This window comes from Anthonomus grandis, chromosome 14 (assembly GCF_022605725.1).
Source record: "Anthonomus grandis grandis chromosome 14, icAntGran1.3, whole genome shotgun sequence".
Taxonomy (NCBI): Eukaryota; Metazoa; Arthropoda; class Insecta; order Coleoptera; family Curculionidae; genus Anthonomus; species Anthonomus grandis.
The window spans coordinates 1962829-1981039 of NC_065559.1; the positions used below are offsets into that span (position 1 = coordinate 1962829).

General features: G+C 28.6%; 1 protein-coding gene across 1 annotated transcript in view; it reads left to right on the forward strand.

Annotated features, from left to right (window-relative positions):
- The first annotated feature begins 644 nt into the window (after window positions 1-644).
- LOC126744693 (uncharacterized) overlaps window positions 645-18211 on the forward strand; it is a 54721-nt gene continuing 37154 nt past the window's right edge. The window contains exons 1-2 of the mRNA XM_050452207.1: window positions 645-880; window positions 11519-12213. Coding sequence (XP_050308164.1) covers window positions 11584-12213 — 630 coding nt within the window. The 5' untranslated portion in view covers window positions 645-880; window positions 11519-11583. The remainder of the gene's footprint in view (window positions 881-11518; window positions 12214-18211) is intronic.

An 18211-nucleotide genomic window follows, 5' to 3' on the forward strand; every position in this document is an offset into this window, starting at 1 on the left:
CAAGTGTTACCGCGGATTTTTATGTTCTACCTCTAACTGGATCCAAGTACAGCAAATATCGGGTGAAATAATTTGGCATCTTGCAATGTAATTTAATTAATTGGTTGTGCATTCCAATAAAGTTAAATTATTCCCGCTTGAAAAAAATTTAATTCTTGACTTAAGAAAAATAAATATTTACGTGAAGGCACTGATAATATATTATTTGTGAGAACATTATATGTAATTATAATAACAGAAACTTACAACTGATTCAACTGAAATATTTTCCCTAATATTAAATATAGCTTAAATCGTTCCAAATTTATTTTGATTTAAAATTAGATTTACTTTAAATTTTAAGGCAAGCATACATTTGAAAATAAGATTAAGGTGTTCTTATCTCAATGTTGTTACATTAGATTTAAACATAATTACAGTTATTTCAAGAGTGGCTTTAGTTTTAAATATAGAATAATAGGATTTTTTGTGTGTGGTTTCTTTATTGTACTCGTGTACGTAAGTCCCGCGGTAGGTAACTCTGTCATTGTTCTGTCGAGATAAACAATTGTCGAAGATCACAGACGGTGCTAAATGAATATGAAGGAGATGAAACGGGATGAATGGACCAAGATGGGAGAAGATCGTGGATGTCGCGCGTACGCTCGCCGCAACATGCGACGAAAATTTCAGTCTCGCACGTACTTCGAGAGCGTTTCATCGTCGACGGGTCTCGACAGTTTTTCTTTCTTGTCGTAGCGCTTTTTACACGCGATTTATCGATGAAAAAGCGCGTTTTTTTTTCTTTTAATGATTATTGTTTTGGTTTTGTGGTTTAAAAGTGGACGCTGATATGCTGCTGATTAAGAGTGTTGGATAAACCATTACTCTTTTTTGTTTGGTCAGTACATACAAAGTACTCAATTTTTTATTTAAAGTAATACCGTAAGAATTTCTTTTATAGAGCTGCAAATTGTACAAAAAAATAACTAAATGGTTTTTCCCTCGTGCTAAAGACGCTGCATGCATTGACATTATAAGGAAATCTCCAAAATTATCAATTTTCTCTAAAAACCCAAAAATGGCTCCCTGGAATAAGAAACTTCGAAACCTCAAAAGTTTCTCACACCGAGAAACTATTATACTTACAAAATAAACAAGATACTTGAATGCCCCCTTTTTTTAAATTAATAAAAAAAAATTGTTTCTGAATTCGTTTATTCATTCTTCACAATTCATGTAATAGACTTATATTCAATTTAATGATACCTTGGATAAATATGAAAGAACAATCTTTATCTGAACTTCATACATAGAATTATTTGTCGACAAATGCCGACGTATCTTTATGAATAACTTTTACTTTTGTAAAAATTATTTAACATTAATAGTGTTTATAAGGTAATTTTTTATGTAAGTTATTAATTTTTCTTTTTATGGGCCTAGCGTTCAGTGGAAGACTAGTCGACTGGCTTTCTGTACTGCCATGATCAACTAAATTTCACTTTTGTAAAAAAAAAAATATTTTTTTGTACTTATCTAAATCCAATTTACGATATACAGGGTTTTTTTCAGAGACCATTTCAATCAAAAAAGTTCATATTATGTCCTAAACGTCTTGGATTTTAACCTACAGGATGTTAAAAAGTTGAAACGTTTTTCGAAGTTTAATACATGTATTCGCCAAGTAAACTTGTCAAAAAAATCAACAATTAATTTCAAATTGCGAAAATTTATTTTTAATTTATTGAGTAAGAAATTGACTTTTTTATGCCAATAAATATAAAAAAAAAATATTTTTTTTACGATTTAATTGATGGTTGGGAAATTGAAGATTACGCATTGTCCAAAATAATGGCAATATATATGGCTGCGTAATTGCACACGTTAAATCTTAAAACGATGTAATTATTTTCTCAATTTATGACTGGCGGAAAGAGTACATAATATTATTAAATAGTTTTATAGAGGTAATTCAGCAGTGAAATGAACCGATTCCTTGTGACAAATTTATTTTAATTAAGTGTGTGGGGATTTATCGATTGCCTGGAAGAAACAATAATAGAAATTTTTTTCCAGGCAGTTTAATTTATTAGCCTTAAGAGTAGGAGATTTACAGTCAAGCGTGAATTGCCTAAAAAAACACTAATTTCTTCCAGGCAATCAAAATCAACTCTCCTTCTGGATTTCAATTAATAAATTAATTAATTAATTGCCTTTTTATTTTAAATCGTCTGCAACGGAATAATTGTACCTTCTTCTTTTTTTTATCTCTGAATTGATTAGAGAATTGTTTGAACTTGACTAAGGCTTTTACAGTTAAAACTTAAATGAACCCTCTCTAACTCACACACCTTCTAAAATCACAACTTTTAACAAGGCCATCATCATTTCTTGGATAATGTTGATTTATGTTTCATGAAAGTTTGACGCAAAGTTTCCTATTCTGTTACCACGCCATTTGAATTAAGCTATATCTAAATTGAAAATTTTCTGTTCTGTTTGGTAAATTGCAGGTAGGGTTAAATTTTACCTGTCCGAGTAGGTTGTATACTGATGTATGTAAAGCCTGCATCAGAAAAATAATATTTTAAAAATCAAAGTCAGACCCTTACTGAAAAACAACAAGGTAGCAGACGAGTAGTAGAGCGCACGATGCTTAATGATCGATTCCTCAACCTATATATTTAGATAGCTTATTAATAGGCATATGAATTATAGAAATTAGGTACTTATAATATTTTTTTTTATATTTTTGCCAAAATATTATATGATTCAATCTTTAATAAATTTGTTATTTTTTCTAACCTATATAGTATTTTCCAAATACACATTACTCGTATTTGGGACTAAAATACGATTTTTTCGCACTGAGGAGATAAAAGTGTAATTTTCTTCCCTAAAATTGTCTTAAATTGCCTGGGAAATTCTATAAACCCTTTTTTATATAGCGTGTTAATTAATTGGGTGCCGATAATATAGTTTTCCAAATGTCAACAAAAATCCAAAAACAGCTTCAATAAATTGAAGAAAAATTTTTTTATTTTTTATGCGAAAATGGTATTTGCTTCAAAAAACCAAAAAAACCTCAAAAAATGATGAAAAGGTGTATAAAATATTTCATAAAAATATATAGGAGTAATAAAAAACTTTTAAAAGTTCAATGTAGGTCAAAAACTAAGACGTTTAGGAGATATGCCGATATAAAATTTTCTCCTTAAAATCACCCTTGCATTATCGGTACTCAATTAATTTAGACCCTGGATATACATTCATTAAATGCTCGGAATAAAAATTAAACGATTTCTTTCATTTAAAGTTTAATCCAATAAATATGTCTTTTTTCGAGAAACAGAATTACGTTCATAAATCATGGGGAGAGTCTACTGACAAAGGTATGATATTTAAATATGAACGTGAAGCTTGTCCAGGTTCTGTAAATTCATAAATAAATTAGCATTTATTTATTTATTTTTCTATTTGTCATTTGCTTGTTTATTTTCTTAGTAAAAATCAAAGAAAATATTACATTATCAAAAGAGATAGAAAACAAAATGGTGGCGGAGTAAAACAAATTTGGGCGTGGCTGGTATATTATTTTTGGCATGAAATTGACAGTTTGACTTCCAAAATGGCTGCAGGAACATAGAAAATATAGTCAAATGCCTGGAATAATGAGAAAACCCATTTAAAATGCCTGGATGGAAAAATTGGCTTGTATAGCAAGGAAAATAATTTTAATTGCCTGGAAAATATCAACAATTACTTCAAGTGCCTGAAAGATATAAAAAACAACTGTTCCAAATTACCCGAAATAAAATGAAAAATAATTACATTTAACTTAAAGGCATGAATAACATCGAAAGCCTGAACATAAGAAATAAAGTCAAATGCCTGAAAAATTGGTTCGAATAATAAGGATAACAATGTATTTGGTTAATAGTAAAATTATTAATTAAACATTTTGGCACAGAAGGTTAAAACAAAAAAGTTAATTAATAATTAAAATACAGCACGAGTATTCATGTCATTCACTTCTACGTGAACATATACGCAAACCATTACTTTAAGAATATAATTAACGATTTCTTTCATTCATAGTTTAATCCAATAAATATGTCTTTTTTCTCTTATAAATTTTATTTTATTGCTTTCTTGACCAGGTTGCAATTTTTTTTCCCAAAAACTGTTTCATTATAGGTATATAAAAAAGTTACTCATTTCAACTGGTTTCTGAGCTACAATATACCCACATTTTGTGAAAAACATAGAGCACAGTTAGAATTTAGCTCAGAAATATGTGACAAGAGTACCATTCATATACAGAGTAATCAGGCAACTTTCACAGATCATAAAATTAAAAGGAAAAAAAAAGTCAGGCATTAATTATAAATATTCTGTGTATTTTAAAAATTTCTTACAGTTTCTATTTACTTACAGTTTCTGCCATTTCTTACATTACACCTAAAGGTAAATAACGTATGTACATACATGTCGATGACACGAATGTTTATTATTCGACCGGGCAAAGCACAAAACCCTTAACAAGCCGTAAATCACCGAAATCTTTTCTTACGTATGCGATAATCGGTTCTTTCATTGTGTTTTTCTTTTTTCTATTTTCGTTACAGCGGGAATTTTAAATCGACGTTTATAAAAGAAGACCCGATCTATTTTCGGGAAGTTATGGTAAACTCGAGTACGTTTTATTGCCTAAATTTAATTCAACAAACGTAATTTAATGTGAAAAAATGTCTTTAATTATATATCTATTCGTTTTAAAGATATTAATTATTGTTTTTATCAAGACGAGGTGTGTTCAAATTACCATATATTTTTAAATAATGTGCCAATAAAAAAATCCGTTTTCATTTACATATTTAATAAAAACTTGTAGCTAATAGCTGTAAGCAAAAAGTGTTTATTGAATTTTTCAGGTACTTTGGGACATAAGGTGGCATTTTCAAAAATCAGTTAATTTTTTTTTTAAAGAGCACCTAGTATACGTATTTGTATATCTAATATGGAATTCCTAAGCATAAAAATTTAAAAACAAATGTCTATTACTACGTTCCCCATTAGCTCCTAGATAATTGCCTAAAATTGATGTTTACACTCGTTAACTAATAAAACGTATATAAATTCACATACCATATAAAGACCGCATATAAAACCTGATAAAATAAATATTTATGAGATTATCAGCACCTCTTTAACATCGCGAGATAATTAATGTCGAATGTCGTGTTTAAATTTAAATAAATATAGATGAGTAAAAACTAATTATAATTAAGAAAACATATGTGCATATGTAGCTTCTTACATATGTGGCTTAGTGATAAGCCTAAGAAGAAAATCAACAAATTCATGTTCATTTTGTATATTATGTATAGATGGATTTTATTAATGGTTATTACTTTAATAACTATATTCTTGAAGTAATGGTTTGCGTATATGTTTAGGTCGAAGCGAATGACATGAATACTCGTGCTGTATTTTTATTATTAATTAACTTTTTTGTTTTAACCTTTTGTGCTAAAATGTTTAATTAATAATTTTACTATTAACCAAATACATTGTTATCCTTATTATTCGAACCAATTTTTCAGGCATTTTAAATGAATTTTCTAACTATTTCAGGCATTTGACTTTATTTCTTACATTCAGGCTTTCGAGGTTATTCATGCCTTTAAGTTAAATGAAATTATTTTTCATTTTATTTGAGGCAATTTGGAACAGTTATTTTTTATGTCTTTTAGGCACTTAAAGTAATTGTTAATATTTTCCAGGTAATTAAAATTGTTTTCCTTATTATACGAACCAATTTTTCCATCCAGGAATTTCAAATGGGTTTTCTGATTATTCCAGGCATTTGACTATATTTTCTATGTTCCTGCAGCCATTTTGGAAGTCAAACTGTCAATGTCATGTCAAAAATATTATACGAGCCACGCCCAAATTTGTTTTACTCCGCCGCCATTTTTTTTCGATCCCTTTTAATAATTTGATTGATTTTTTACTAAGAAAATAAATAAATAAATGATAATTTATTTATGAAGATTTACAAAACTTCACGTTCATGTTTAAATACCTTTGTCAGTAAAGTCCCCATGATTTATGAACGTAATTCTGTTTCTTGACAGATTCGAGTATAAAAAATCAATTCAACATAAATATCTTAAGTCGTGTGTATATTTTTTAAATAATTAATCAGGAGGAGTTGAGCGGCACCGTATCTACAGCTTTATGCGTAACTCGATTTTGACATTGACAGTTCTCATTAGTAAACTTCACGTATGTTAAGTTGCAGATTTGAACTGGGGTATCGGTCAACTCCCCATGTTTTGAGAAATTATTTTTTAATCAGTAGAAGTAATTTCTCAATTCTTCCAGGCATTTAAAGACTAATTACTTAGGTTTTAATAATGAGTGAAGCTTGTTTCGACCACAGAAACGATTCTAAAAATCTGAACATTAGTTGATTAGTTGACTGACACCTAAAAAAGCCACTACAGCCCAATGTGCAAAACCATAGAAACATTTTACAGTTCTTGACAAAATTATGCTTAAATTCGTCTCTCAGTAAATTTCCCATGATTTATGAGCGCAATTCTGTTTCGTGTCTGTAAAGTTCATTCCGATTTTGACTTTGACGATATCCAATAGTAAATTTAAGGTTTGTTAAGTTGTAGGTTTGAGCCAGAGTGTCAGTCAACTCTCCATGACGTAAGAAATTATTTTCTCAGTAGAAGAGCATGCTCAATTCTTCCAGGCATTTAAAGTTAGATCCTATTGCTCACTTAGACAGTTTTAATAATTAACGACATGTTAAAAATCTAAATATATTTGACAAGTTGACTGACGTCCAAATCAACTGTATAGCCTTTACATGTAAAGGCACAGATGTAAATAGCTCCGCACGGAGTTAGTTCGGAGTTAGTCCGTGTGGAGCTATTTACATCTGTGGTAAAGTCTATAAAAAATTGCTACTTACAGCTGTCCTGGCAAACTTCATGTTTGTTATCATGTATTTTAGAACTGGGGTGTCAGTCAACTCTCCATGAGGTGGAAAATTGGTTATTGAATCAAGGTCAGTATAAAAAGTAATTTCTTAATCTTTCTAGCAGGTTAAAGTCCAGGGAGAGAGTCTTATCTTATCTAGGGAGTAGAAAGTTCAATATTCAATAGCCAGGAAGTAATTATTTATTTCTTTTTCTTCTTCTTCTTCTTCTTCTTCTTGTGTAAAATCCATAAGAATTTTCACGTCGGCAATTCTCCTTGACAAACTTCACGTTTATATATATTTAAATTCAACCGTCAGTTAACTGTCCATGATTTATACCTATGATCCTGTTTTGAGTAAGTATCGAATTCCTCCCCATCGCAGTTGTAATAAATTTTAGCAAAAGATTCTTTTAAACGATCTACTTGTATTGAAATCTCAGATGCTATAAAACATTCATCACATTAGTGATTTTAATGAATTCTTCGTATAGGAATACTGTCATGGAAAAGACATAGACGCACACATCATTCTTGCAATCCCTTCAACAATGAAAAATCTTTCCAGTACAAACCTCTCCTATTTCATTTGTTCGTCTGTCATTTTTGTATCAAAAAACAGTATACATAATATTGCACTTTAACCGTTGATATTAACATTAAGTGTAGAACCATAAAAAGAGCATTAATTCCAAAATGCGTTCCAGGAAAACCCCTTAAAGGATGTTAATACACTGCGATAAAATGATCATGTTTATGGCTTTGGCAGTGGATAAATTCCTTTCGGTCTGTCCACCCGAAATTTCAGTAACATTCTTAACAACCCAATGAATAACCTTTTACTTTCCGGTTTTGGAGATAATTATCATATCATCAATGACATGTAACGAGCCGGTTAAAAATAATAACATGCCGTTTTTAATTTTAACCGTGTCCCATATTTCATAAACCTCTTTATGTTTATCAGCCTCATTACGTATGCACGTAATTCTTGTGGTTCAGATGTTTAGTTATGATTTTCGTTGTTCCACTCAAGAAACATTCGGAAATCCCCCCCTAATCTCGATTATTAAAGTAGCAAACAAATAGTTACGTCATATTATCGCGCTTCTATGAACTAGAAAATGCAATACTCGGATTATCATTAAGGAATATACATACATACGAATATATTATGACAAATTTTCTATTTTTAAAATTCTAGGTCAGTGGGGCCGAAAATAAAATGCATATAGAAATATCCGCATGGATTTTTGGGCTTTGGTACAACGAAAGCGTAAAACCCTATAGAAAAATAAATTAGTCAAAGTTTACATTCTTTAAAAGTAAAGTTTAAGGACGACTTCAATTTTACTGATTTTTTTTACAAGCCAAAATAAAATATATTACAATGATTCCTTACTAGCTACATAAGTTCCATTAAGTTTGTAGTTATAACAACTAACATATATATAAGGTTTATACATAAAATATCTTGATATTGTCAAAGGTTTTACAAACATCTAACTATTAAATCAAACTTTAATTCTAAATTAATTTACTATTCAGTTTATTATTATAAGTAAGTGAATTGTAAAATATTTTAACTTAAACGTCAAATATCATCTAACTAAATAACTATTTCAAGCAGTATAGTTATGTAGTTAGCAAATAATTGTAATTTAAATATTAATTAAGTATATTAAAATTGTTTTACAATTCCAGGCAGTTGACTTATAGATTTTTTTTAAATTTTACAGGCATTTAAACTAAAATCATGCCTCACTTGCCTGGAATAATTCATTGCCTAATTAATTAATTAAAACTCGGAGTGCTAATTAATTTTTCTTGACCAGCACTGCTTTGCTCTTCGATTTCTGAAGACACACGTAACGTTGCCTTTAAAACCACAAAAGTTCTTATTCCTTCTTATTATTTTACTTATGTTTATTCTCTTCTTATATTTAACAAGTTTTATTACATTATATTTTTTTTTAATATTTGATAGCTTTTTTACCTTTCTTTGTCATATCTAATTAATTATTTATTTAATAATTTTAATTAAAGCGTCTTAAATTTTTAAAATTCTCTAGTTCAACTGCCTAGAATTACAAAATAATTTTAATTATTAAACCTGAAATTTATAAAAGATTTACAACCCAACTTCTTGGACTTATAAAATATTTTAACGCATAGTTTTAATTAATGCATGAAATTATAAAACACTTTTAGTATAAACATCAATTATACATTAATTAATTATTTCGGGCATTTGAATTTTAATTACAACTCCAGACAGTTGAGGCATTTTAATTAAAATTATATCTCGACTTCCTGAACTAATTACTTAATTTATTTATGACGTTAATAATAATTTTTTTTTAATTCGAGGTGTTTGAGGCCTTTTAATTAAGAGTAACTGTCTAAACTATTCAATTTATAAATTGACGTTTAAGTTAAAATGTATTTTATAAATCCAGACAGTTGACCTGTAGAATTTTACGCATTTTAATTAAAACTATGCCTCGCTTGCCTGGAATAATTCATTACCTATTTAATCACAATTAAAAACTCACTGTTCTGCCCTTCACTCTCTGAAGATGGCGACACACGAAACGTTGACTTTAAAACCACAAAAGTTCCTATTCGTTCTTAATATTTTATTTATGTTTATTTTTTTTATATTTAACCAGTTTATAATTTTTTTTCAACTCAAAGACATAAATCATTTAATTAATTATTTATTTCAGAATTTTAATTCAATCCGAAGATTTTAAAAATCTCTGTTCTACTGCCTATAATTATAAAATAATTTTAATTAGTACATGAAATTATAAAATGCTTTTAATTTAAACATCAATTATACATGTATTAATTAATTATTTCAGGCATTTGAATTGTAATAAATCAAGTTATGACAATAATATAAAAGTTGTCTTACAACTTTAGATAGTTGAGGCATTTTAATTAAGAGTAACTGTCTAAACTAATTAATTTATAAATTGACATATAAGTCCAGGCAGTTGACTTGTAGATTTTTTTGAATTTTACGCATTTTAATTAAAACTATACCGCTCTTGTCTGGAATAATTCATTGCCTAATTAATCATAATTAAAAACTCACTGCTTTGCTCTTCAATCTCTGAAGATGGCGCCACACGAAACGTTGACTTTAAAACTACAAAAGTTCCTATGCTTAATATTTTATTTCTGTTTAATTTTTTTATATTTAACCAGTTTTTAATTAAGGCATTTAAAATTTTAAAAAAGATTTACAACTCAACTGCCTGGAATTGTAAAATATTTTAACGCATAGTTTTAATTAGTGGACGGAACTATAAAATAATTGTAATTTAAACATCAATAATATATTTATTAATTAATTTTTTAAGGCATTTTAATTAATTAAATTTTGACAATTATATTAAAATCGTTTTACAATTCCAGGCAGTTAAAGCATTTTAAATAAAGTTACATCTTGACTTCCTCGACTAATTACTTAATTTATTAATACCGTTAAGGTTAAAATTGTTTAATAATTCGAGGCGTTTTATTTAGGAATAAACCTCAACTGTCTAGAATAATTATTTTTTATAAACTGACGTTTAATTTAAAATGTATTATATAAGTCCAGGCAGTTGAGCTGTAGATTTTTTTTTAATTTTAGGCATTTTAATTAAAATTATGGCTCCCTGGATTTACTTATTTGAATAGGAAATTGTTCAGTTTTCAGTAATTTAAATATTGTTAATTTTAATTGTTATTTTTTTATCACAGTAATTATTACTCGTATTTTCTTACGTTTGTTTTTCTAATATTTTCTGTATATCTTAATATTTTAGCAAGACAGAGATACATAACTTAATCTTGTCGTTCCGGTTTATATAGCATAGTTAGCACACTTTTTTTTTAATTTTTAATGCCTTACAATAATTTCTTAAACTCATACAGTCACAATTACAGTACATAAAACAATAAACAATTAAAAAAATATTAGGAATACATGAAAAAGTCCTCGGAACACTATTCAATATAACAAAATTAATAATTTTCGCCGATTTGAAATATCTGAAGTTCGTCGGGCTTTGAATTGATAAGAATCATTTTAAATTATTTAAAATTTACTGAAAGTACGTACAGAGGTGTAAATATGGTTTTATTTGGGTTTCAATAAATGTTATAGGCGTTATTTTTTATTCATCAGTGTAAAGTACGTAATTTTTTTTTTGTGCTTAAAGAAGATATTTTCTAAAAATTGCTCTAAAATAGATAATATAGGCAAAGGATAAGAATGTGTCGTTTTCTCCCTCTGTCGTAGCTTTTTGATGGTGTTTTAATTCACACCTAAAGGAACAATAAAAACGGGACACGATAATTAGGGATTCTGTATCAATTTTCAGGTTTCCTTAATTAATTCTTTTAACTTCAATGAATTTAAAACAAATATCTTGATTCTGTCAAAGGCTTCGCAAAAATCGCATAAAATTATGGTTTTCTGTCACTCCTATTTATAGTTTTAATTTATTCCCTTTCACTTATTTTGCATTTCTTTTTCCAGATTCAAAAGATGTTGACGACCGCTGTTGTACTTCCCCCAATCAACCGAAACCGCAAGTGACCATCATGCGCCTGAAAAATTTCACCCAAAAACCGTTTATCTGTCTCTGTTTCTTAGTTCAGGTTACGTTGGCCCAACAAAATGTTTACAACAACAATTTCAAAAACAACCAGAGAACTTATTCGAAAAAGTACTATGCGCCTAGTACCGCGAAACCGCCCAATAACCTAACCAAAAAACCCTTATTTCCCAATTTAGACAATATCAAAAGTAGAATAGCTAAGTTAGATAGTGCTCGTGGTCCAAGTGCTAGTAACAGTGATATTAGGTATAAACAACAACAACAACAACAACAACCGATACAAACGTTTTTTACGCCATTACCTAAATTACGGCACCACGGTTGGTCGAATAGGAGACACACCACCTCGACCACGACCACCTTAAGTCCCTTTGACGAAGACATCTTTAATAACTATGGTGACTTAGAGGAGGAACCAAGTGCAAGTAGTGTCAACGACTTGAAATATGCAATTTCAAATAAGAAAAGTGCCAATTCTATTGCCGGTGGTAGTACTAAAGTTCGTCATTATGGTAGGAGTCGTACCAGCACAACCACCACAAATCATTACGATTTGTTTGATGATAGTCATTTTGATGACGAGGATGATGATGAGGAAGATTTGGATGAACCGGTGAGTAAGATTTTTGCAAACTTGTGATTTTTTATCTTTTATGTTAAAGGAAGGCATGCACCCGATCTGTCATTCATTTATCTTTGGCTTTCTAATACCCTTCATTGATCTTTAAAAAATACTTATTTCATCAGTTTACTGGATGAACCAAGTTTGCTAGAGATAGAATAAACTGTTAAAGGAATATTCTTTTAACAGCATTATTTTCTTCCTAAACATCTCTGCAAGAGATCCATAAGAGTGACTTCCTTAATGGGAGCTGGATGTTTATTGTTTTAGTTGAATCGTGAATTATTAAACGACTTATCTTGGTGAGCAGGTTTTAGGGAAATAACTCGTATTTTATGAATTAAATCAACAAAATTGTATTTATAAAATTTGTAGATTGAATTATTCGCTACAAGAATGTCCTTTAGGATGTTTGATGAGTTGATCACGAGTTTTCTTCTTGCTGTATAACTTTTGCTTGACCTTGTTAATCTTCTAAAATGGGTTTATATATGGGAATGCATTTTCAGCTTAGTGGTTTTATACTGACAGTGAAAATAATGAAACAATTTAGAGGTAAGTCAATTGATCTTGATTAAAATTCTTGAACTGTCATATCTATGAGCATTTATAGGAGTGCAGTGTCTTTATTATCAATGAAAATAAAATACATGAAAAAGCAGGTTCTTGTGATGAGTAAAATTTGTAAAACATTTCTCAGCTAAGATGATTGGAAACAATGAAGAGAATAGAGAACTTTTATTTATTGAATTGAATGAGTTAATGAAAATTTAGCAGATTGTACTAATAAATTTAATGAAAATAAACATTCTTTAACTAAAGGCGAAACAACAGATTAATTCAAGTTTTTAGTTAATGTAATTGTAGTTTCCCGTTCATACAGGCTATTTCAAATTTAACCCTCAACATGGAAATTTCGGAATCTTCAAGAGATTAACAATTTGCCGTTTAAAAAAAAAATCCGAAGATATTCAAAAAAATACGAAATTTTCAAAAACCGATGTGATAACATGAAAAACAGTTTTTCTAGATTTTCTGGAAAACAATTAGATATAAAAACTTAAAATATTTTTTAAAAGATAGTCCTTTTTAGGCATAATAACTTTTGTAAAAATAATTTTTCTAGTGGACCAATAGTTTTTTCAAGAGAAAATATTTTAAGGAGAAAATTCCAAGGAGTCCCCCTGAATTGTTTTCAATGAGCGAAACTTTCACAATTTTTTTGTAGCGTTGCTATTGAATTAAGAAAAATTCTTTATAAGGGTTTTTTATTGGAATTTTAATGGTATAAGTCCTAGTAATTTTTTTTTTGTAATTAAAAAAAAATTCTAAATTTTTTGCCTCAAAAATGTCTGTTTTTTTTTTAAATCTTTATAACTCCTTTACGAAGCAATTTTGAAGAAAATAGTATTTCAGCTTTATTTTGTGTATTTACCCATAAAAGCAAATGCAAATATATAGACAATGATTAATTACATTTCAAAATAAATAAAGATATTCACATACCAATAAGAGAATTATTTTAGAATACAAAGAAATAATAAAATAAAAAAGCTTGTTAAACTCTACAAGCAATTAAATAAAACACACCAAATAAACACTTAAATTAAATACAAAATTAATAAAAAAATATTCCAATAACATCTGATTAATTTAATCCTCATTTTAAAAATTTTATTATATTATAATGGTGGCTTCATTTTGGCACCTAAAGGTTATATGGGGACGTTTAAAGAATATGTTCATCATATGCACTTTAATTATGCATTTTGTTTATACAAAAACTGTAACATTTTTATTTTCCAGTTAATTTGTTAAGTTTTTTCAAAGGCTATTTAAATTGGAAAATAATAATAACAATAATATTCTTTATTTAGCATAAATAACTACATACAAAAAGAAAAAATTCCCCCAAAAATTAATAAAAATAAAAATACATATTATGTTCATAAACTTAATTCAACAACATATTTAGTCAGCAAGAGTACCATATAAGTAGGCAAGAAATATATGAAATAAGAAAATATTTAATTGTAAAAAATAAATTTGTGTCTGATAATATTATACAAAATGTCAAATTTTACTTTAAATGATCTTCCCGACAGTTAATTAATTATTTATTCCAGGCAGTTGAAGTCACTTGTTTTTTAAATGGTCAAATGGTATTCAATGGAGTATTTGATATATTTCCGAAATACTTCCATCAATTGTGTCTTTCAAGTGAAAACTTTAACTGCCTGAAAAAATATTGAAAATAGACATAATAATGGGTCTACCAATAGAAGTGATAGAAGTTTAGTGGCCATGTACGCAAAATGGTATGTGTCAAACGTCAGTTGTGTCAAGTATACTTTGACATTTCATCATGAATCGTTTAAGTCAAGAGCAACGAATAGCTTTTGGGAAAAGGTATTACGAAAATGCGCAATCGGTTAGAGACTGTTATCGTGCTCTAACCGATTGCCGAGCCAATAAAAAAAATCTAAAATTATATCAAAAACTGCTTAGTTTTTAATATTCTTGTATTAAAAGTATGCAAGTTTCAAATGAGACTTTTTTGGGAAAACTTCCTACCCCAAAAAGCCAACCTCAGCCACTGAGAATTTAAGAAAATCAGAAACCCTATAACGTCGAAAAGACAAACAACTTAAGGGTTGACCATTGAAAGTTTTAAGCTAATGTTCATTATAATCGTACAAGTAACGGGGGTGCCAAATCTCTTATGCCCTCAGTAACTTTTAAGGGATGGTTTTAGGAGAGGAGAGTCCTTTTAGGCTTAAAGAGGTAGAGACCACATTGTTGTTATTGAGGAAAAGTTTCTATTTATTAGTTTTAATTATTAGCATTATTAAGACGCATATGATGCTCATCTTAATTAAAAATAAAGACTAAATTATTATGATTAAACATTTTTAATATATTTTTTTAATTTAATTTAAGTATTTAAAATAATATTTATGGGTTTATTTGAAGTTTTTTAGTTAGTAAATATTTTATTAGTGATTTCTTTTAGTGTAAAGTTTTTTAATATTATTTTGATGAACTGTTTTTCGTACTAATTTATGTACATTTTTCCATTTTAATTTCTAATATAAAATTTTTTCCAATTTTTACATAATAACAATAGTGAATTTGTAGAAAATAGTCCTCGTAAAAAACTTTCAAATTTACGTAAATACTTTAATTAAAATTCAAAAAAAAGTTGCTTTATCAAAAGCATAATTAAATTGGATATAACGCATATCAATTTAATTTAAAATTAAGACTAAACATATTTTTGAGGTATTTTGCATTTTTTTTAATTAATTTAAGGATTTAAAAAAATATTTATTATTAATGAATTTTTTTGTTAGTGGTGAATTTTAATATCTAAATAATTTTTACTTTACTACTAATTCGTCTAATTAAAGAGCCTATTTCTTATCCGATTACGAAATAGTTTGCACATTTACTTTGCCACTTTTTTCGTGCTACATGATGGTGTTTTTAGATTTTTAATATGACGTTTCTTTTTTTGTCTACCATCATCAACTTTGTTTTTGCTTATAGGCGCCGCATTTGGTTTTCGCATTTTCAAAATCCTTGCAAAATTTCCTTTTTCACGATGTATCACAAGTAATATATTTTTATTTTCAAAAACCTGAATTTTTGAAAAAAACTAAATTTATGCCTAAACTGACAAGAAAATATTTCAACCGTCATAATAAATGTTACAAATACAGGATAGACAGAAATACTAGCAATGCAATACCGTATACATTACTTCAGGGTTACACCCTTATGATTTTCGAAACACCCGTAAATATTTCAAAAGGGACTAAATTTATCCAAATAGTCTTTAAAATCCGATTTTAAAAACCATTAATAAGAATCTCCGTTAAGAGTTCCATTAATCCAAAATTTAATTTTTATAAATACCCGCTCAAACATTTAGGCTAAATCGCACTTGTGCCCGAATTTTATTTATTCTTTTATATTAATTTTGATTTGATGACATGACTTTAAATTGTTGCTGAAGTTTTACAAATTTTCGGAATCATTTTTCACAATTTACAGGCATTTGACGTAATTTTCTAGTTTTTCCAGGCAATCAAAGTTTTCTTTTACTTTTCTTTGTTTTCCGAAAACTTTAAATGGTTTTATTTTTTTCAACGCATTTGTAATGAGTAATCTTTTATATTTTCCTTTCATTAAAAGATCAAGGAGTGTTGTCCCATCTACGATCTTTAATTGTGCCTTAAGCAATCGATGTACAAAAATGGCGTGTAGGTGTAATTTTGTGAAATTTTGCATTAAGCAACAATTTTTATGTTCAATAAAGAATTTTAATTCCAATTTTTCTATCGTCAATTTAATAGTCCAGCTATAATTTAGACGCAACATAGATGTTGAAGAGTAAGTATTTAGGTTAATTAAGGCAGATGAGAGCTCCCCCTGGGGCAATATAAAACGACTCTTTCCACCTAATTATATAGTCATTTTCCTAATTTAAGTGCCAGCCATTAAAATAGCTTAAAATTACACGGTAGGTGCTACAAAGAGGATCAGAAGATAAATTTATTAAACGCTTTTACGTAGGTAGCCTAATTATTAATATTAGATTAAAATAAAACGTTGCTTACTAAATATACATTTATAGGAAGATTGTCATTGTGTTCAACAGCAATATCTAATTAAAAAATGATATTGTATAGGTTGGATAAAAAAACATAAACAGTCATCAATTCCATCATGCTTCAAGAAAATAGACTTTAATAATGATTTTTTGAACCAGTGAGTTTAATCAGGGAAGGATTATCTAATTACACTGCTCCAAGGCAAGCAAATCTTGATTTTGCACTATAAAAGTGTTTTTTACTGGTGGTTCCATTGCTATTCAAGACTTTATTAAATGGCGATTGATTACCTGATCTGGAACCAATGAACTTATTTCATTTATAAATCGTTAATTAGCCAAAAGAAAAGATACTTCCTCTATGTACCTACCTACACCTCGGTTTACCGTATAAAGATTAAACGACGAGTCACGACAGAAGCTTCTTGTTGCATGCCTATCTCTAAGCACAAACAAGATAAAGTCATAAATCAAGATTATATCGGGTTTTTCATACGGTTTGAAAAATCACTCTTAATGGTATCTTTTTGATAAAAATCAGCCATCACCTTGTGGTACATTGTTTGAATTTAAATCAGTTTTAAGTCAGATTTTTTTGCAATCAGTGATTTATGAAACTAGAATTAGTCAGTCATCAGCTGTTGTTGCTTAACATTTAAGAAAAAACTCTAATTTGTTTATCGGTACGAAATCAATCATTATTCTTAATATCGGATGGCCTGATTAGGTTGAGATAAAAAGCGAGAAACCTAATTACCTTCAGTTTCAATCATATTGACTACTTAAAAGACGAAACGTAATAATGAAGTGTATCATGGGTAAATGTTACAGAACGTTTAATGAATCCGTAATCAACGATAATGTCCAGGAACTCATCGACTTTCAAGGCAAATATATCGGAAACCAGTATTGAAAACTCAATGAAACTGACTCAGAAAAAATTCTTCTATAAAGTTTGTTGAGAAATAGTTCAATTTCATAGGCTCATAGTCCAATGACTATGTTTTGTTCTGGAGCCCACCACTGAACTTAAAGTCAAATATCTCAAAAACCAATAATGATGAACACATTGAAACCGACTGCAAAAGATTCAGACAATAAGATGAGATATGGGCGTTCACAGGGTCATATTCCAAAAACTATGTTTTGTTCTGGAGCTCATCATTGACTTCTAAAGTCAAATATCTCAGAAACTGATATCGAGAATGCAATAAAACTGACTGCAAATGGCTTAGAAAAGATTTTCCTTTAACTTCAACGTTTGTTAGTAAATAAAGGTGATTCGAATAAGATTTGTCCAGGAACTATGTTTCGTTCTAGACCTCATCATTGAATTAAAATTCAAATATCTTAAAAACCAGTAATGATAACTCA